This window comes from Mixophyes fleayi, chromosome 2 (genome assembly GCF_038048845.1).
Source record: "Mixophyes fleayi isolate aMixFle1 chromosome 2, aMixFle1.hap1, whole genome shotgun sequence".
Taxonomy (NCBI): Eukaryota; Metazoa; Chordata; class Amphibia; order Anura; family Limnodynastidae; genus Mixophyes; species Mixophyes fleayi.
The window spans coordinates 225,203,341-225,226,250 of NC_134403.1; the positions used below are offsets into that span (position 1 = coordinate 225,203,341).

Genomic DNA, 22,910 nt, shown 5'->3' on the forward strand with positions numbered 1-22,910 from the left:
TTTCTGAGAGGATGAGTCCCAGATCACCAGGGAGTGTGATATGACCGGATAAATTGAGGCACGTTTTGGGCGACGGTCCCGTGGGAGTCATAGGAGAGTGGGTAAGGATAGCATGCCCGGACTTTCAGCCTCAATCTCGACCCAGACCCTAGAGGGTGCTGCACTACACCAGAGAACGCATTGAGCAAGTTGGGAGGAGAGGTAATAGCGTTGGAAATCAGGGATTCCCAATCCTCCTCCCCACAGGGACCTCTGTAGTAGCTTAAAACGAACTCGGGGGCGCTTACCAGACCAAATGAATTTAGACACATGAAAATTAAGGAACTTGAAAACCTACAGGGGAACACGGATGGGGAGGGTTTGAAAAAGCTAGAGGAGCCTAGGGAGTATATTCATCTTGACCGCATTAATACAACCTATCCAAGAAATATATAGTTGCGACCAAGAATTCAGATCCGACTTTACTTGATCTAGAATGCGTGGGAAATTAGCCTGAAAGAGCTGGTGGAGATGTTTAGTCAGATATACCCCAAGATACTTAATTTTTTGGAGATGCCAATTGAATGGGAAGGAACCTTCCAATAGCACTTTATCAGCTGGGGAAACGTAAAAGTCCAGGACTTCTGTTTTGTCAGTGTTAACCTTATATCCTGAGAAATGGCCATAGAGGTCCAATTCTTCCAAAAGAGGAGGGACGGAAGACATCGGGTTTGTAATAGTCAACAGGAAGTCATCTGCATATAATGCTATCTTGCGAGAGGATCTACCTACCGAGATGCCTGTTATCTGCTGATTAGCCCGAATTCTGACTGCTAGTGGCTCTATAATAAGGGCAAAAATGGGTGGAGAAAGGGGGCAACCCTGCCGCGTGCCATTGGCAATAGTGAAGGGGGGCGAGGTCAAACCATTTGCGGAGATTGTGGCCGACGGGGAGCGATACAGGGCTGAATTGCCAGTAATGAATTTACCTGAGAAACCCATCACTCCCAACACCCCGTCCATAAACGACCAAGAAATGCGGTCAAACGCTTTCTCAGCATCTAATGACATAAGTAGGGAGGGGAGCCTACCCTTGTGAATTGTATGGATCAAATCAATTGTTCTCCTAGTATTGTCAGGGGCTTGGCGCCCCGGGATAAACCCCACCTGGTCGGGATAGACGAGGGATGGGAGAAGGGGATTCAGCCTGGAGGCCAAGATTTTTGCATACATTTTAAGATCTACATTGATGAGGGATATTGATCTGTAGCAAGAGCAAAGAAATGGGTCCTTCCCTGGCTTCGGTATAACAATGATGTTAGCTCTTGTAGTGGCCGTATCGAATGAAGCTCCTTCCAAAATCTCATTAAAGAAAGATGTCAAGTGGGGGCCCAAGACCAGGGCAAACTTCTTGTAGTATTGTGGAGTAAAACCGCCAGGGCCTGGAGCTGAGGAGGCTTTCAGGGATTTAATGGCTACCAATACCTCAGTCAAAGTGATGTCCGCGTTGAGGGACTCAAGATGAAGCGGAGTAAGCCTGGGGAGGGGGGTGGTGGCTAAATATTTGTCTAAGGTAGACACTATGTTAACACTTTGAGGGGGAGGTGGCGGGGAGAGATTTTAAAGAGAGGAATAAAATTCCTGAAACGTCTGGACAATCGCCATGGTATCATATGTGACTACCCCCGTTTGTGAGCGTGAAATTTTATCAATGTGACTTAGGGCCATCTTCTTACAGAGGCCGCTGTCAAGCTAATCAAATGACCGCGTATAGTAGCTTTGTGTTCCTCTCAAATAATACCCGGGGGAACATCTATAGCAGAGTTGAATTATTGAGATCTAAAAGGGTTGCCTGATTAAGCAGGAAGGAGTCATCTAGGTGCCACTTACCCCGGTGTGATGATGTTTTGAGGAGATCTAGAGTGAGGTACACCCCCGAGTGGTCAGTCCATGAGAATGGGGTAATGCCCGCCTGAGTCACATAAGGAGTGAGAGTGTAGCATGTCTATACGGGAGTACAGTTGGTGAGGGGCAGAGTAATGGGTATAATCCCTAGCATCGGAATTGCAGAGTCACCAGGAATCATACATACGGTGATGAGAGAGTAGTGTGGCTAGGGAGGTCGATTCTAAAGAAATAGGAGAGCCCCGCTGGGAGGAAGAAGGGGAAGATCTGTCCAGGGCGGGATCAAAAGTCATATTAAAGTCGCCACCCACTATCACATAGCTTCGCGCCAACCGCTCAATGCATTTAAAGAGTCTACTAAAAAAGGGCTTCTGTTTCTGGTTAGGGGCATAGACCGAAACCAGCGTTACAGGGCCAGATCGAAGGGTACCACCTACTAATATGAAGCGACCCTCCGGGTCTACATAAGTCTTGAAGTCCGCCGAAGCGAACAAAGTCTGGGAAAACTGCTTACCCTGCAGCTGGGAGTGGACAGTGAAGTGCATCTCCTGAAGAAAAACAATATCTGCTTTCTCTCTCCTACAGGCTCCCAGTAGCATCGTACGCTTACGGAAGGAATTAAGACCGTTGACCGCATCTCTAGCTTTGCGGCAGGAGGAACGGGACCAGTCTGGCTGCGGGGGCACCGCTCGGTGAGTCTTCGGAGAGCCGGTCTGTGAGGAAGTCATCGCGGGGAGAATGTCCAGTTTGGCCAGTAGATCCTGTCCTTGGTCCACCGTTTTGATGAAATGAGATAAGTTGGCTGCAAACACCTGTAGTTGGAACGGGAAGCACCAACGATACCGGAAATTATGCTGCAGTAGGATCCTAGTAACAGGCTGCAGATCTCTCCATTTCTGAATAGTGGAGGGGTCAGGATCTTGAAACTATTGGATATTCATGTTCCGGAAAGAAAGAACAGATAGATCTCTAGTAGCAGAGAGAATACGGTCCCTTGTGCTGAAATAGTGCAAGCGCACAATAATATCTTGAGGAGGCAGGCCACTGGCCGGACGAGCCCGGAGGGCCCTATGGGCACGGTCCATCAAATAGTCAGTGTCAGAAAGCTCCGGGAGAATATGTTGAAAAAGGCCTTTAAGAAAAGCCTGAAGATCCGCCGAGGAAATTTCTTCAGCAACATTACGGATGTGAATGTTATGGCGACGAGACCGGTTCTCAGAATCCTCCTGCTTTTCCTTAAGGGTCTCAACTTCATTATGCAGGCGGGCAAGTTCGTTGTCCATCGTAATATGAGAGCGGCAGAGATCGTCCGTCTTCGTCTCCAGTGCGTCTGATCTATTGCCCAATAAAGTTAGTTCAGTTTTAAAGTCAATAACCACCTTGGAAAGTTCTTGTTGAAATGTTTGTTTAACCCCTTCCAATAAGCAAGTCATCACAGCTTGGATCCGTGGGTCCAGTTCGACTTCAGAGAGAGGCTGAGAGCCGGGTGTTTCTGCACGAGCCGAAGGAGGGGAAGGGGGTTTATTCTTTGATCCAAAAAAGTTAGCGGAGGACCCAGAGGTCACTTTTATTTGTTTTATTGGACATAATGGAGTGATCAAGAGCTGTCAGCCAACTGAGAAAAATGGACAGGACAGGGAAAAGAGCAGGAAAGTGGTAGGAAGTAAATGGGAGGGGCACACTCTTACAACGGCTAGTATGAGAAGGGTCTTTACCGATCCATACTGGGTGAGGGAGATCACATACTCAGTAACCCATTAGTGGTGGGCCAGTGGATGTCAGTGCCAACACAGAAAATCCCAACAGCTAGGCAGGCCAGTGACCAACAAAGCTTGATAGGCGCTATAGAAGATAGTGGATGGTGTATTCCCATGAACTGCGTCCCGGGTTCCTGCTTTTAGGTGTAGTCAGCGTGGCACTTGGGGTGATATAGCAGGAGCTTTTATTTGGTAGAAAGGCAACAGTGTGTAATTCTTGTAGTGTAGTTCAGCAGCCACTAGAGTGCAGTGTAGCACCACAGATGAATGAAGCAAAACACATCAGCAGAGTAAAACTGTGGAGCTTGATAGAGAACGAAGTAGTGAGAACGCGGCAGTCTAAAATATGACACTAGTGACACTAGTGGGGTTCCAGCAAGGCCACAAGTACCTCAGGGTGGGGGAGAGGCAGGAGGCACCACAGCCCAAGCGTCACCACTTGGTTGGACCCTAAAACCACAGTACGTAGCGGTACTCACTGCACTGGCACTCGGTAGGGTTTGTCATGACCAGGCACTCTCCGTGGAGGGGGGGCAATCGGTGTGCAAGGCACCAGGGAAGCCCGCTGGAAACCGCGGATCCAGGAACCGGAAGTGCTCAGCTGCCAGCCGGAAGTAGCTGCCTACCTATTCCACGCTCAGTCAAAGCCTTAATGTGTATGAATTGCTGGCTCACCAGCCTGTTCAGATATACTCAGAGTTCCACAGGAAACAATAGTGTGAGGAGACTTCCAGGGAGAGTCAGAGGGGGCTGCTGAGCGCCATTTGGTAGAAGATGGCAGCGCCACCTACTGGAACCTCCTGGCGATAACACTGCCACATGGAGAGGACCGGAAGAAAAGGTGAAAGATGGCGCCCAATTTCCAGAATCGTTATGACTCCACAGTTCACCCTGGCAGCCTGTGCTCAAGGTCCTGACGTCCACCCAGGTAAGGACTATCAGACGAGTCCCGCGAACCTCCGCGGGAGCCGCGGATCCGCCGCTCTCTCACCTCCCCACCGGGCACATGAGGTACCAAGGACAGGGGTCCTCTCCACTTATCCCGGGGCGTCTCAGGGTGGTTGACAACCGCACAGCCTCATGCACCAACAGCCAGCACACCCCTACCTCCGGAGCTCCGGAGCGCAAGCGATCAGCGGGGAGATTATCCGCCAGCCCCCGTCACTCTCAGCTGTCTGGTTTTCTAGGGTGGGAGACTGCAAAAGCCTCACGTCTTCCCTGCTACCAAGTGGGCGAATTTGACCACAAAAAACCCCAAGGGGATCCCATAGAAGCTCAGGTGTGGGGAGAGTTTTACCCAGACACGTCCGTCCTCCGTGGAAGCTAGACCACGCCCTGTGGCCTGCTTTTTATGATACAATTGGGACCCTGAAACAACTGTTTCTTAACATAATCCAGCTTCTTCCATTTCCATTTTTTAACCTACACTAATCTTTCAAAATGGTAGATGCTTCCCTAATTGTAACTCAACAATGAGTAAGAATCAAGCAGCAAAATGTTAAGCCTGGCCAGACAACTAGTTGGTAGTGAGCCACATTTGCATTAGTGAAACTTTATAAAACATACATGTTTAAGGCAATACTTAGTGCTGGTGCAGTTTGGTGAAGAATATCAGTTGCTTTACTTTAGGAAAACGGATGGGAACACTACAGTGAAATATAATTTACTAATACATAATCATAGATGAAAGGGAACATTCATAATTGAGATGTTAGGTCAGTTAAATGGTTACATTGTTACATTCCAGGGAGTGTCTTTGCAACTTTTTACTGTCCCTCAAGCGATTTAACCCATATAACCTGTCTTACCCAGTAAATAAAACATGTTTAGTCCCTAAGGGCTACTGAAAGACAGACCTATGGTGTCTTATTTACAGTAGGTACTAAACAGGCCGCAAGATGCAACCACTTCTGCAGAGATATATGGACACATTTGAAAACTTCTTGACAGATCCAGTGCAAATCCTCTTTGATGGTGCTGTACAGGTGTGCCTAGATTTCGATCAAAGAGCATGGGTTTGCAGAGCAAGTTGGTCGTGTTTATCAAAAAGCAGAAGTTTGCATAAGCTAATGACAAGCTCTTTCCATTTCCTCTTAAGTGCAAAGCAAGCACTCCATTGGAACAAGCTCCCCCGCTCCATCAGAACTTTCCCTAATCTGTCCTCTTTCAAACGAACATTAAAAACCCACCTTTTCCTTAAAGCCTTCCAGTCTCATGCCTAAACTCCAACCGGTCAGCTACCTCTCTTTCTCATCCCTTCTTCCCTTCTCCCCCTTCCTCGACTCCGTCTCCGTTTCTCCCGTCTCTCTGTCTCATCCATGTGTCTGTCTGTCTTCCCCTCCCTTTAGATTGTTCGCTCCTTTGAGCAGGGCTCTCCTACCTTCTGTTTCCATCACTTTTTACTGCGCTCTCCAGCTACTCAGCTCACCTCTCAGTCCCTCTGCCCTCTGTCTCCTCTCACTTCTCTCCGCTCCCCTCAGTGACTCTCAACCTGTCATCCGTGCCCACCCTCTTGGGCCATAGTTACCTGCCTATACTCACTTTTCCCCTCCCTCCCTCTCTTTCATGCTGTGCCTGAGCCCCCAGAGTTATAGTGCTTACTGTTACTTGTACTGTGCTGTTTCACCTTGTACTGTGCCATTGTTTGTCCTTGTACGGCGCTACGGATACTTTGTGGCGCCCTATAAATAAAAATTAATAATAATAATAATAATAATAAAAGCACTTCATTTAAAAGATCAGTGAAAAAATAAGGTTTCATTTCATAGAGCAAGATAATTGATTGACATAAAGGGGTATATTTTCTAAACTGTGGGTTTGAAAAAGTGGAGAAGCTGCCTGTAGCAACCAATCAGATTCTAGTTATCATGTATTTAGTACATTATACAAAATGACAGCTAGAATCTGGTTGCTATAGGCAATATCTCCACTTTTTCAAACCTGCAGTTTATTAAATATACCCAAAGGGTTGAAAATGGTACATTTTTATGGGTGTTCCTTGATTTGAAGATGGTGTACAGTCATATGCACTATGCAAAAAACCTTTGATTTTACACCAGTTCTGAGCTGGTAATGCCAGGTCTCAGCCCATCCTTTAATTGCATTTCAGCGATATTCAAAACACTAATGCCATATGTAATAGAGATCTTCCTGATGTCCATTCACTCTTGATTAGTTTTAGCCATTAATTAGGATAAAACAAGCAGAATTTTAGTATAATCACTGAAAAGTTTCCTCCAATGATGGGGTGGCTCTAGAGTGGTAAGAGGTTGGATTTTTGATGTGATATTTACATATTTGCCAGTGCATCTTTATATTTTTCTACCTCCCCAAAAATATAAGAGTACTAGTATACAGGGTGGGGGGTCCCCGAAGAGTGGAGAGTAGATTTAAAAGCTGTGTTGAACATCTAGGAACATCCGTGCAAAAATATACCATTGCATGAACTGCAAATTCATACATCTAATGATTAAAAACTGGTACATGTATAAAAGAAGCTGCGTGATCTCACCATAAACTTTGCACACTTTGGGGTTGGTTAGTTACACTCTCCATATCTGCATTGTCCTCTTTGACAGCTCCCGGATCTTTCAATATCAGGTCCATGTCCAATTCACTCAAATGTCCTGTGTCCCTCTCACTAAGCAAGGTACTTAGGTTCTATCAATATGCTCAGGATCCCCAACTACGCACACTTACTCACTAAACGGATTACTTTCACTCACCATGGCATGTCCACATATATAAGAGCTTTGAAGTATAAAAAACTAATCAGTCTTGAGGTGGTAAAAATAGTTTTTTTTATGTAAACTTGTTTGCAAATGTATCTGTTTTTTATGCTAATTTATCATTGAGAAATCTTGCTTTTTCAGAAATTACATACCAACACAAACCAAATGTATCTGTGTCTGGTTTTACAGCTTATGCCAGGTAAGAAAGGATGTGGTGCTGCTGCCATCTTACAAAATAACATTTTCCTGCTCAGCCATAAATCTGTCTACCTGTTTCTGCAGACAGAAAACCTGAAAACAAGATCTATTGTTGGTACTTGAGGAATGGAGTTGAGCACCTTTGTGATATGAACTTAACCCATCCGTTACAATTATGATATCATGAAACGTGGCAATTATTATGCTTCTATCCTATTAATTTTTTATCTTAAAGGAAGTAATTTTTTAATGTATATATACAAATTCCGGACATTAAAGTGTTTCTAACGTACAAGTCTGCTTTCCGCACATTGCAGTAAACGCATAAGCGTATGTACAATAAAAGATCACAACAGAACGTATAAAACTTTTATTCAACCTCAGTCGTACAATAACAGCTGACATCAGTATAATCGTTTATATAAATATTAATTTTAAAATATTAGATTTTTTTGTACATTAGTTACATAAAGATGTTCTCAATGCATACTGTATATACAATGTGTTTTCATAGTCTATCTTAGTTGCATACAGTAGTTCTGAAATAGCTAATGGCACGCATATGTGTAACTTTTAATTTAAAGACTATGCTGTGTCAGTCATAACTATCAATCTGCATTTACGTAAACACAGGACTTGAATCAGCCTCATCTGCGTCTGAATGCCCTTACTGTACATGGCCTATGTTAGTCTGTCCCATTCCGTCTCTCAAGTGGTAGGCAGTTGTAAATGTCATCTTCATGCAGGCATGAAATGCGTTCATTGGCGTAAGGTCCGTTTCTGGGCATGCTTAGAGCTCACAAGATATAGCATGCAAATGGACTGACATCCGAACATGATTCAGGCACTATAAGTTTCTATTTTTATGCATAGGCACAAGACTGTTTTTTATTTAATACATTTTTGTATTTAAATCATTTTGTTCACAATGCATATTGTTTAAGTAGTCTTAAAGTTTCATTGGACTCTTTTTTTTCTGAAATAGCCTGATACCAAATATTTAGACATTATAGGCTATATTTATCACTAAATACTAAAAAACAAAAGTGGAGGTGTTGCCCATAGCAAACAAATCAAATGCTAGCTATAATTTATCTAGTATATTCTAGAAATTGATAGCTAGAATATTATTACATGTGTGACAGCTAAATTGTCTTTATTAGGATACCACTGATCATCATCAAATCTATAATATAATAAATGTATTGAGCTGTTAGTAATGCATATGCAACTCTCCCTTGCCACAGCAAAGAAAATCTATTAGCAACAACATAAAGAAAACTTTTTTCATTGGAATCATGCACTTCTTTGACAATTAAATTTAATATAATTGAGCAGCTATTGTCCTTGCACCAGATTGTGATTCACTGGAATACTGGCAAACATGCTGGGTAAATCAAAAAGTGGAAATTATTTATTGAGTCCTTTGTAGTTCCACAATAGTTGACTACTATCTGCTACATAAAATTAGCCTGATGTAGGTGTATATGTTATATTTTTATATGCATTTATGTTGTGGTTTATGGTTAATGTGATATGAATCATTAATTATTTTGAGCAACTAATTCTTATGCCAATTATGTCTATTATGTCTATGCATATTTTAGCTGTGCAGCACTCCCTTCCTGTCACTTTGATTTACTTTTACAGGCTTCAGACCCTTGTTGTAGGGAGATAGTCACTATTATAATTAAATTGTATTAGCGCCTGATTTTGTATTTATTGTCAGTATACTACTCCACCAGCCAGAGATTAGCAATCACATTAACAATTTATATATATATATATATATATATATATATATATATATATATATAACGTAAATTAACCAGGTTATGCCTGTCCCCTTCTGTTTTTAGTGCAGGGAACTTGCTAGGTGACTACTACAAAATCACTGGGATTCCTTCAAATGTGGTGTGTCCTAAAGAAATGTAGAAAAGATGCAAATCAGGTCTTCTCTGACACGAACCCTGTTAGATATAATGTTATGTACTGTGCACCAAATAGCAGCTTACATGCAAGCTGTTATTAGATCTCTATAACACTAGATGTCGCTGGCCTATCTATCATGGGTGCAGGATAAACAGTGCATATTGTCTGTAACCAGTGTGTCGTGTGAAATTAATTTTCCACGTCTTGGTTCTGGTAGCAGCCATCTCAGGAAAAAGTTACTAAAAGAGGAATAACATTTAATTTCCTTTTTTTGACACAAGTTTTTACCAGCATATGTTATTACTCAACTTTACAACAATAGATTTTGTCACTTTAGTGCATTTCATCAATAGTGCCAGTGATGTGGTACCAGGGATGTAATGAGGGCAGTGGTAACACAGGGTGCAAGCCTGCAGGACTGCCATCTGCTATTAGCTTTACCACTAGTCCCTCTAGCACATATGGATGCAGTGAGTGCCACATGGCAGTGCCCAGGGGCTGGCTGAGCTAGGGGGGCTAGGGGGCAGGGGGGAATCTGCCCCCAGGCTGGTCCCATAATGGGCTACCTTGGGCTTGGTCACTGGGCCACCTGCATTTTTTTCCTTTAAAATGGGCTGCAGAGTTGAATCTTGTCCCCCGGGCTAAAATGTGCCAACCCTCCCCTGGCAGTGTCGCAGATCAGCACCTGCATAGAGAAAAAGGTGCCTGGTGACAGAATAAATGTCACCCAACTCCCTGCAGTAATGCTGTCAGTGGAGAGGAGCCAAGAGGAGTCAGGAGAAAGACAAAGAAGGCATGAAAGAGTAGGGAAGCAGGCAAGACACAAGAAAAAGCAGAGAAACAAGCAAGAAGAAAGAGAGAACAGACAGAAGACAGAAAGGAAGAAGAGAAGCTGATAAGGTGATTAAATTAAGAACATGAGGATGCAGGGGATAGGGGCTGGAGGCAAATCCGGAAAATGGAGGGGGGGGGGGAGGGATTTGCAAATAGTTTGGTTCACTATCTAACCATATTGTTTTGTCAATGAGCATTAGTGTAATGCTTTATATGCAAATCCAATGTTGGTGTCTGTAGTGATGTGATAAAAAGGGGTCACAAAATGTGGTCTAGTTATCAATCATATTTACTCCAGGTACGATGTCTAAACAAACCAATTAACCAATTGTATGAGAGACACAAATCTTCACAATCCAGTGCAAAGACAAAGTCTAAAGATGCAGGCACAGTATGTCCGCGCTGTGAAACCTGTAATGCTCATTCTAAACTCGGCTCAATAAAACATCAAGTGATAAATGTTACTTGGGAATTCTACTCGCCCATTTAAACAGAAAGTTCTGGAATATGTAGGATCTCTACAGAAAGGATATATTAAAAAGATAAAACAACTCAGTAGCTAAGCATTTCTACACCATACATCATGGTAAAATCAGTGCAGCATATACCTCCTAAAATTGGATAAACCTGTTGCAGCTCACTTTTTTAAGGCTGAGCATCAACCACCATCATTTTCATTTGTTAAAGTGAGGGTATTATGTTCCAAAATGGGATGATAGTATTCTCTATCTTTTTACATGATGCTTTACACTTTGTTTATTATACCTATCATACATCAATATTAGAGGTTAATATTTTGTTTTTACCCAGTGGTTAAAGTGGGCTGGTATATGGTGGTATACCATACTGCCACTTATCCTGCTGCCTTAATTGTAAATTAAATTTAATTCACTTACATTTTCCATACCGTCACTTCTAAATTTCCACTTTGACCACTGGTTTTACCATTAGGTAAGCTTATGACTTTTTGGTGTTTTATACAAGTTGTGAAACAAATTGTTCAATTTAGTATGATAGCTGATTATTTAGGGGATTTTATTCACTGGTACACATTTCATTAATTTAAAGAAGTGCACCTTTTCTCTTCCACTATTTTCTAGTTTGTTTTCTGAGAGTTGACCACTCCCTCCAGGTGCTGCAGGCTTTATAAGATGGAAGCTCAGAGTAAGGTTATAAATTAGACACCCTGAATAAAAGTTTGTATCACCAGCTTAGGGACTCACCTACAGGAGATGCCTTGATGCTGGCAGGTGAGCTTAACCCCAATATAGCCATATTGTGCACAAAATTCTGCTTTAATTATATGTTAACAACGTGATTTTTATGTATTGTTTGTTTCTGATCGACGGACAACATTTTTATTCAAGTTGTGAAACAAATTGTCTACTTTAGTATGATAGATGATTAATTAGGGGTTCATGTACAGTTTGTTGAATATCTGTTTTTTTGCATAAGATACACACTTCAAAACTGCGCATGTGCAACAAAAATGCGTATACATTTCTTTGTATTGTTGACTTACATCTCTTTTTGTCTTGAGAGGCTAATTGAGGTTGGGCAGAGGAAGAAAAACATAAGGTAAGTACAGTAAGTGCATATTAATGTAGTAATTGCAATACACATGATTCCCTTGCGGGTGATGGAATGATATGCCATGATGATGAGCACTTTCTAGCCTTCCAGCTTATAGTATTTAATTCATTAGTATTGCAGCTATATTACATGAAGTTGTGGCCATTTGCATTAGTTAATATTTCCATTTGGATTGCTGCAGTCTGGTCTTGGGAATTTATATCTTTACAATTTTTGCAGCTTCTGTGCATAAAGAAGGGGGTAACATTGTATATACAAGGGAAATCACTAAAAGGAAAAGGGAAGACTTAACTTGGTAAGGTGTCTGTGTAATTGTGATGCTTACTATCGTCTAACCTCCCTCCAGATGACAATCTTGACAGCAATGAGACAGGTTTGGGAGCATGTTTTACATTGAATGTAGATGCATTACTGCAGATAGCGATTTTGCCTCCAGCTTGGGAGGGTATTTCACAATTCATGACGATTATATACATAAAAAACAGAAGGGAACATGAGGGACATTTTTACACAAGAATTAAATCATTGAAAGGTCAAGCAAATGCACAAGAATCAGACAATATGGAATGTCTGTGCAATAAAGGCTACATGCCCCATAGAATCTTTATATACAATTTATGAAACAATACCATAAAAACAAGGTACTCAAATCTATATCATATACAGTATATCACAAGAAAATATACTTATGTAATATTTATTCTGTTTTTACAATAATGGCTACATTAGACCTAAAATCTCTTAATGTAATCTCCCAGTATTCCTCTATGATGCAATCAGGATAAGACCTTTACCACCCACATGATATAGGCTGTCATTTGTGACCAACCCATTGCAAATATTAGTGGGACCGTAGAAAGGAAACCATTATCTTTCATTGCTGTGATCCCACAGGCAGCCTACTACTGCCGCCAATGCCTGCAGCCCTACCTACAGAAAAATAATGAAACAGCAATATAAACAGGTTTATATAACATCCCTTTGACAGGTGGAGTGCCTCTAGCCAAAGTAGCGCAGACAGGAAGACATAATGCTGATAACTTCAAGAGCGTCTCTTCTCTAAGTTCCATGTTTGAAAAGCACCAAATTGATACTTATTGGGGTGTGCAAGCATTACTCTTGAACACATTCATTAAACTCCCCTGCTTTAACTAACAACATTAGGGGGTAAATATATCAATGTCCGGATTCTTCAACCCCGGACGAGATCTGCGTCTTCAGCGCTTAAATTTAAAGCGGCGCTGCCTTGTAAAGGGAAGTTTCCCTTTACAAGTCAGCGCTGCTTTAAATTTAAGCGCTGAAGACGGCGATCTCGCCGGAGTTGAAGAATCCGGACATTGATACATTTAACCCTAGATCTCATTGTGAAGGGTCTTCCTTCCCTTGCCTAAAAAAACCATGTCAGTCTTTGTATGTGACACTCATGCATTTTACAAAATGATAACAGCCCCCAGTCATTGTGCTTTAGACCTAACCCTACTCCCACCTTCACCCTATGAATTTGTGCAGATGGACACATTGGTTAGGATGCTGAGTTGGAGGCATACACATTAAAATTTACATTAAAAAGCAACATATTTATCATAGATGCGCAGGCTCGGTTTTTAGAAGACCAAGCCCCCCGAACTTGGTAAATCCAACATCTCCCGCTGCCTAGGATCTGACATTGAGACACAACGTCATTGTCACGTCGTCAGATCTTGCGGGTTTTGGATTCTATAAATTCCTCCCACCTCAGAAGATCCGGCGCCATTGCTCACACAGACACAGGAGGGGTAGCATCATTCTTGTCACTCTCCAGTCTCCAGTGACATTGCTCAGTGCCATTGCTCACACAAACAAAGGAGCGGTAGCATTGTTCTTGTCACTCTCCAGTCTCACAAAGACAGAGGAGGTGTAGCATCGTTCTTAGCACTCTCCAGTGACATTGCTCAATGCCATTGCTCCCACAGGCACAGGAGGAGTAGCATCAGTCTTCTCACTCTCCAGCCAGTGCCATTGCTCACACAGACACAGGAGGGGGTAGCATTGTTCTTGTCACTCTTCAGGTCCAGTGCCAAATTCTACAGTGCCATTGCTCACACAGACACAGGAGGGGTAGCATCGTTCTTGTCACTCTCCAGTCTTCAGTGGCATTGTTCAGTGCCATTACTCACACAGACACAAGAGGGGTAGCATCGTTCTTGTCACTCTCCAGTCTCCAGTTCCACCCTCAAAACTCATTATCCTGCAACACAATACATAAATCACTGACTCATGGTGTGTACTCTACTCAGTTGTGTACTCATTTGTAATTTGCAGAAAAAGTTTCTAATTTTTGGATGATTTTTGTGTGTGTACGTCGATATGGATCATGATCAGTCGACAGAAGAGCAGGAGCACCAAGCAGCTGCACGCATCAGTCCTGATGATACTAGTTCTTTTACGTCATTGGCTAAAGCCTATGCTCAAGGGCATAGTGGGTTTAAGTCAGGGAAACTGAAATTCATAAAATCAAGCTTTTACATTGGTAAAGAAAAAACCCTCTAAAAAAGGGAAAGTTTACTGTAGAAAAACATAAAATTGCCAACATTCCATTCTACACAAAGAAACAGCAAGCAATCCAGCATCAGCTAGCTCCCTTCTCTCAGCTAAATCCCAGCACCTACAATCTACACTGTCATCATCCTCACCCTCAACAGTGTGTACATCATCCTCACACAATATTATTTCATCCCTGCTGGAATCCACCATTACAGAAGTCTTTGAAATTTGATGAACTTTCCAGTAAAGGACTTCCTCCTGGAATTTGCAGTTCATTTTGAACATCATCTTTTCCATATTTTTAGGAAGTAGCCTATTACACCGATCACTGACAAGGTTCCCTGCTGTGCTGAAAACTCTTTCTGAGAACACACTGGAGGGTGGGCAGCTTAGGTACTGCAAAGCGAGTTTGTGCATGTGTCTCCAAATTGCCTTTTTTTCTTCTCAGTATATAAAGGGACTGTCTGATGTGTCTATTTGTACGCTGTCATTAAAATAATCCTCCACCATTCTTTGGATGTTGATAGAAGGATCAGGTGGAGTTATGGCAGAGGTGTCACGAATTTTGTGCAATTCTTTTAGACCACACCAGATTTCAAAATGTTGTGCTGACTCATCTGTATCACTACTGGGTCTCTGGGGAAAGCTAAGTTTTTCCCTACCAGCAGTTGCATGAGTAACTGAAGGAGGCGATGTAGTCGTGCCATGTGCCACTTGAGTTGCCATCTTGCTCACCATGAGCTCATTGCATCTTTTGAGATCTGGGTCAGTTGGAAAGAAATAGAAGACATAGCTCTTAAACTTAGGATCAAGCACAGTCCCCATAATGTAGTGATCTGATTTCAAGATGTTGATAACTCTTGGATCCTGGTGAAACAAATTAAGTACTTGATCTACAAGTCCAACATACTTGGCATAGTTGCTTTGTTTCATCTCCTACTTCAATTTCTTAAGCTGCTATTCCAAAAGTCTAATTAGGGGAATCACTTGACTCAAGCTCGCAGTGTCTGAACTCACTTCACTGGTCACTATTTTGAATGCTTTCAGCACCTTGCACAACATGGAAAGTATTTTCCAATGTTCTGGACTAAAGTTCATTCCCCCTCCTTTCCCAATGTCATTGCTTGTTGAGTAAAAGTGGATGGCTTTTCGCTGTTCCTCCATCCTCTGAAGCATACAAAGGGTGGAAATCCACCTTGTTACCACCTCTAGCTTCAGTTGGTGGCAGGGCAAATTCAATTCTTCTTTCAGCTGTTGCAATCTCCTACATGCTGTTGTTGAATGCCGAAAATGTCCCGACATTTTTTGGGCCACAGACAGCATCTTCTGCACATCCCTGTCATTTTTTAAAAAGCACTGTACCACCAAGTTGATTGTGTGAGCAAATCATGGCATGCAATGGAAATCACCCTGCTGTAATTCTCTCCCAATATTGGTGGCATTATCAGAAATAACATATCCTGAGGAGAGTCCAAGCAGAATAAGCCATGTTGCAATGACATCCCTTAGTTTTTCTAACAGGTTGTCAGCAGTATGCCTCTTAGTGAAGCCGGTGATGCACAGTGTATCCTGCCTCTGAAAGAGCTGGCGTTTTTTGTTAGATGCTGCTGTTTCTGCTGCTGAAGGTGATTCACCAGCCCAGGAGGCTGTCACATTCATATAATATTTAGTTTGCCCAGTTATACTTGTCCACATATTTGTGCTTAAGTGTAGAGTAGGCAGAATTGCATTTTGTAGCCTTATAATAAGTTTTTTCTAACCTCCTGGTACAGGTGAGGAATTGCTTGTCTAGTAAAATGGTGTTGAGATGGAATTTGGTAACGGGGACACAGGACCTCAGTTAAATGTCTAAAACCTGTTGCATTAACTGTAGATTTTAGACGCAGATCTAATACTAGCATAGTCGCCATGACGTATGTGATCTGCTGTGGGACTGGATGACAGCTGCCATACTTGCTTCCTCTTGCAAAGGATTGTTAAACAGTCAATTGCTATTTTAAACTACTAGTAGTCTTCTTCTTGGTCTGCTTCTGGGTTGAAGTTTCACCCCCAGCAGCAGCAGCAGCAGCAGCAGGCCTAACGCTCTAGGATTCTTCTGAGGAATCCTGTATAAGGGAGGAGTCATCTAGCCTTACAAACTTGGATGCAGGACTAAGTCCAGTCACCAGTGAAGATATTGATGATGAAGGTGTTGGCGTTATAGATTGTAGGTGCTGGGATCTAGCTGAGAAAAAGGAAGTTAGCTGATACTGGATTGCTTGCTGTTATTTTTTTAGCATAAGTTTCTGATTTTTCTAAAAGCTTGCTTAAAAATGGCATAACATGGATGAGATTTCTAGATGTTTAAGGTCCCTCCCTCTACTGACTGTGGCTTTAGAAACGCTACAAATGGCTAGACAACTGTTGTCAGGATTTGTGTAAAAATAATTTCACACATAAGAGGTGGATTTTTTGTTCTTATGCTCAGGCATGACAATGGCCTTCTTCTTATCACTAACAAGAGCTGCTTTCACTGGTGCATGAATTGCCATTGTAGAGTTCATTGACAGCACTGTTAGCTTAGCTGCCTTAAGCCCATTAGTAGCTTGTTTTTTAGGGGCCCAAACAAACCAAGCACTTCAGCCACATAAGTGGCAGTCCTTGTTGCTAAAGTGCATGGTTTGCTAAACTGTACATGTCCTTTTTAACATATGGGTGGGTGGGTAGTTGCCAAGGACAATTCCATCTTGCACTGTTTTACGTTGGTAAAATATATGGTTAAGGACAGGTCTAGGGACAAGGATATGGACAGGTCAAGGGATAGGGACAGGTTTAGGGATAGGGACAGGGATCAGGTAGGGACATGGTTACGGACAGGGATAGGGACAGGTCTAGAGATAGGGACAGGGTTAGAGATAGGGATAATACTGTCTACATTTGAATTGTCAACCTAATAAATACTGTTTAAATTTCAATTGTTGTCTTAATAATACTGTTAATGTCAGTATATTGTCAACTTTATAACCTAGTCTAGTCTGCTGCCCATCAATCATATTATGTCAATCCAACTTAATTGCGAAAGACAATTCCATCTTGCACCACTTTTTTTTCTGCCACTGCTGTGTGGCAATGCTTCATAGATATGTTATAAACTGCTGTGTGTTTGTGCCATTGCTCTGTCGCTTAGTACCCAGCCAGATCGCTGCAGTCGAAGAGTTCATGAACAGCACTATTAGTTTAGCTGCCTTAAGCCCATTGGTAGCTTGTTTTGTGGGGGCCCGTACAGGAAGCAGGCAGTTGTCCCAAGGAGGGAAAAGAGGGATGGCATCTGACAGTGTAAGTGTATTTTTATTAATAATTCAGATCCCTTCAATTGAATTCCAGGCACATCATAATTGTCTACTATTATCATTACCCCCTATAGAAATTCAGTATAGAGATATATACATTATTCTCATGTTAGGTGGATTATGTGTAAATTTATGACTACCCCCCACAGAAATTAAGAACAGAGACCATGTATTAATATTTTTTTATCAGGAGGACAAGCGTAATTGTAGCAGTGAATCAGTGTCTGGAGTCATTAATAATACACAAATGAAAGTTTGTAGCAAAAATAAAGACAGACAACAAAATTTTCTAATTCACTTTTGTCGAAGTCAGCAAATTGGATAAAGTAATTTCAATTGATATTGAGCAAACTTAATCGTCTTTGTCTGAAATTATGCGTAGAGCACGCTACGGCGTGGAAGGGCGTATCCAGCCGCAACACGTGGCAATAACAGTTTTTACACTTTAGTATACATTCGCACCAAAACACACATTTGTAAATAGTACACATTAGTCGTAGTTGCAACACATAGTTATTTATGTCGAAATATAGTAGTGTTTATGTGTAATATTATAAGTTATATGCATATTAGTGATACATATGGTTCAGGTTAAAGGAAATGTGTCATGTCTAATATCATATTAATCCCCTTTACATCAGCAGCTGTTCGGTGCATTCGGCGAAGAGATCGCACATTGCATACTCTAGTTATTGATAAACCTTTAATATGATATTAACTGTCAAATGCTAATGGATTGATTGTAATTGGAGTTTGGCGGGAAGAACAGAGCAGTTTGGCGGGAAGAACAGAGCTCATCCCCTGGAGAGACCCCCACCTTTGGATTCCTTAGATTGAATCAGCCTATGATGTGTAACCCCCTGGACCCTCCTGATGCCTGGACCAATAGAAGCAAGCTATACCATCTGCATTGTTTCACTGTATCTCTGTTTGCATATAAGCAGTAGCTCTCATGTAGTGTTCAGTCACCTTGACCACAGACTTCAGGACTAAATGACTGTTCACTGGATCCAGAGCGCCTGCGATAAGTAACGGCTGTACTTATTATTATTTCGCTTGAATATATCCTGCTACTTTTTGAGAATAAATCTTTGTGTGTTGGAAACACAAATCGAGATTCGGCAATCGTTATTGGATAGCGACAAAACGCTCATAACAATTTGGGGGCTCGTGAGTTTGGAGGTTACGTTACCGGACGATACGCAAGACCAACGGATTTCGGACCCGCAACAAAGGGTGGAGACATGTCATATACGGGTAAGAATGCAATGTGTTCAAAACCTGAATTTTACTCTGTGTTGTGAAACCGAATGTCCGTTTTGCATTATCTAAGGTACTCTAACTGAATCTAGGGACAAAAGAGAAAACTGTTTATTTTTACTGTCATTGTGCGCTTTAACTGTATTGCATTGCTACTTTTATGTGTATTTCCTGCTTTGCGTACGCGAACTTCCGGTAGATTTGCCACGTGATTAAACAATAGTTTTGATAGTTATACGTGCATAGTACAAATCACTTGTGAAAGTCTCTGAAACGTTATTACTATTGTTGGGAATATTGTTGATTTTCTGCGCAGAAAACTAAGGTGTATGTGTTTGTTGATTGTATGATTTTGAAGTGAAAGTTGATTTACTGTTGAAAAGACAGGGATATCGATTGCCGCTTGACGAGGCGGGCTGGACAACCGAGGTAGTATACACAGCAGGTATACTGGCAGCAAAAGCTAAAAGAGGCTTTTGGAACTTTCTCCCCAAGAGTAATCGCAAAGTTTAGTGATAGTTAGTATCGCTAAGCGGTGCGATCGGACATCATGGTTTATTGCAACCATGCTTGTGACTTGGGTTAATTGGTCAGAGGAATTACGCTGGTACAAACGGGTAAATCTCCGGAAATACCAGTTAAGTAATACTCAACAAATTTTGTGGAGAGCCAGGATATCGAGGAGCTGATATTTCTGTTGTCCATAGTGATATTTCTGTGTTAGGAGGTGTGTGGGCTTAGCCTGTGAAACCGTCCACGGATAAAAATCTCTAGTAGGTTCTGTTTGAAAAGAGAACAGGTAAAAAGTATTTTTGCGTAGCGTTGATAAATAGGTGGTTTTCACAATGGGTGCGAAGCAAACGCTAGAGTTGGTTGATGTTGAGCTGCCTAAGGAAGGTCCGCTGGGGTCGGCGAGGTACCTTATGTTTAAGAAGTATGATGCATACGCTACGGCGTGTTGCGACACGTGGGTCAAGATGACCAAGGATTGTGTTAGGCCTTTCCCAACAATAGGAAGTTTTAATTCAGCGGTGCTAGATAATGTAAGAGATAAAGTGAGGTTGATTAAGTCAACGAAAATGAGAACTAAACATGATCATAGTTTAAAATTGTGGCAAATGGAAGGCAACACGTGGCAGAGCAGCGAGTGCACAGCGTAAGTAGGCGTGGCAAAAAGCACGTGCACGGCAGAAGTAGCTGTTGAGAAGCGTGGAGAACTTAGCGCAAGCGCGCCCCCGCCACCCTATGTGGCGGGAGGGGTAAGTACAGACGTTATAAAATATGAAAAAAGAGAAATTGCTAAGTTATATCGTGTTTTAAGTCAGTTTAAAGCAAGTGTATCAGAAGAAGAAGACGAACCCACTGTAATTTCAGCCATTGCCCATGCTGTTAATATTCTAGAGGTTCAGTGTAAGTATGGGAAAGGAGCAATGGTTGAGGTAGGTGAGAGTAGTGTGACCACTAGGAGGGATAACATTCTAAATACTGAAACAGCAAATCCAGTAGTGACCTCTGAAGACAGTGAACCAGTGGGTACGTATCCAGTCCGCACAATATCAGTTCCCAATGGGAAGGCGGACAAGGATGGTGTAGTTCCTTTAAAAAATGTTACAATGCATTGTCCCTGGACTAGATCAGAATTACGATCCATTATGACCGAATTCCCAGATCCTAGAAAAGAGTTGGCTAAGTGTCAGAAATTTGTTAAAGACTTAGGAAATGCACACGAACCAACCAATAAGGATTGGCGTGTAGTGTTGAGGGCTTGTCTTCCTCCCAATACTGACATACAAAAATTTATTAAAGATTGTTTGTTGGATGAAGATGATACCTTGACGGATGAGATTAACCAAGAGAATATAGAACAAATTGTCAAACATTTAGACATCTATTTTCCAGTAGTGGTAAATTGGATTAAAATTTTCACCATTAAGCAAAAAGATAGTAAAACGGCAGCGGACTATTTCTCTAGGGCTCTAGCATCGATGACACACTTTACCGGAATAACTGACATAAGAGAGGATCCACATCACAGGGAAGTAGCTGTAGGGGTGTTAATGGATGGTCTTAGGGAAAATTTAAAGACTAGAGTACAAACCTCATTACCTAATTGGAGAGGTATCACAGTAGATTAACTTAGGGAGTCTGCTGTGGAACATGACAAAAATATCTTTAGAAAGAAAGAAGAGAAAGGTGATAGGTTGATGTCGGTGAGTATTCAGGCTTTAGAGGGAATGCGCACACAACCACAAACATACCAAGCATACAACACGAGCAAAAAGGTAATGGTATGTTTTCGCTGTCATAAAGAGGGACACATAAGGAGATTCTGTCCAGAAGCGAGGAAAGAAACACCAAGGGGGGAAACATATAGGTACACTCCAAGGAGAAACACACATAGGCAAGAAAACACACAGCTACCTGAGTATGTTATAGCAGCAAATATCGCACGGGAAAACGATAGTCAGCGCTAGGGGTCAGGTCATACCTGTAATCTACAGCCAGTGAGGTTAACTGAGAGTCAGAGAGAAGAACCAACAATGATAGTTGACATAGCTGGTAGGAAACAAACTTTTCTTGTAGATACAGGGGCGGCCAGATCTGTGATAACCTCTCCTTTTAATCTACAGGTGACCAGTAAAACTATTCCAGCTATGGGGTAACGGGAAGAATGTTACATTATCCTCTAACTAAACCCGCTGAAGTTACTATCGGGCCTCTGCATAATAAGCATTTGTTTCTTTAAGCTGCAGCGGCTCCTACTGACTTGCTAGGGAGAGACTTGTTATGTAAAATGGGATGTGTCTTATACTGTACTTCAGATGGTGTGTTCTTAGATATACCAGAGAAGGTCGCGCATGAGGTACAGGATATGTTGGACACCCCTCAAAGGTTAATGTTACACTCTACTGTTATAGAACAAAGTCCATCTCAAGTAAAGGGGATGTTTCTGGAAATACCAGGTTCACTATGGACCAGAGATGGACAGGACACTGGATTTATGGCAAACGTAGCCCCTGTTATGGTTAATCTAAAAAGTGGTAGGATAGCTCCAAAAATCCCACAGTATCTATTAAAACCGGAGGTGGAATTAGGGGTATATCCTGTTATTGAGAGGCTGTTGCAACAAGGGATTTTAATTCGTACAGAAAATAGTCCCATTTTCCCTGTGAAGAAGAGTGGGGGGAGGGGCTATAGATTAGTCCAGGACTTAAGGGGAATTAATAAAGTTGTTGAGAGCCAATTCCCCGTAGTGCCGAATCCAGCTGTCATCCTCATGCAGATTCCACCGTCTGCTAGTCATTTTACTGTCATTGATCTATGTTCTGCTTTCTTCTCAGTCCCTCTTCACCCTGACTGCCAATACCTATTTGCATTCTCCTACCGGGGAGTGCAATACACATGGACCAGACTTCCCCAGGGGTTCATTGACAGTCCCAGTATTTTCTCCCAAGCCTTACATGACTGTTTGCAATCCTTTGAACCCTGCAACGGGTCTGTTCTAATTCAATATGTGGATGATTTGTTGCTGTGCTCTAATTCTTTTATGTCATGTTTACGTGATACTAAATTGTTGTTGCTCCATCTCTTACAAACAGGGCACAAGGTGGAAAAGGATAAATTACAGCCATGTCAGACTAAGGTCAAATACTTAGGACACTGCCTCACTAAGGGGCTAAGACACCTGACAACCGACAGGATTGAGGCTATACAACACATGACTCTGCCGCAGAGCCAGAAGCAGATTCATACCTTCCTAGGTATGTGTGGATACTGTAGATCCTGGATCCCAGGTTTTTCTATTCTGGCATTACCATTGCAGGAGCTAGTCTCTTCCTCGAAACCAGAACGTGTCGCACACACAGAAG

General features: G+C 42.1%; 1 protein-coding gene across 3 annotated transcripts in view; it reads left to right on the plus strand.

The window, feature by feature from the left end:
- Positions 1-3,901: 3,901 nt before the first annotated feature.
- Positions 3,902-22,910, plus strand: part of LOC142138689 (uncharacterized) — a 132,459-nt gene continuing 113,450 nt past the window's right edge. For all 3 annotated transcript variants that reach the window (XR_012688092.1, XM_075195536.1, XM_075195535.1), the window contains exons 1-2: positions 3,902-4,569; positions 7,514-7,571. Coding sequence is in view for 2 of the 3 variants with exons in the window: in XM_075195536.1 (XP_075051637.1) it covers positions 4,461-4,569; positions 7,514-7,571 (167 nt within the window). In the remaining variant the exon portion in view is untranslated. The remainder of the gene's footprint in view (positions 4,570-7,513; positions 7,572-22,910) is intronic.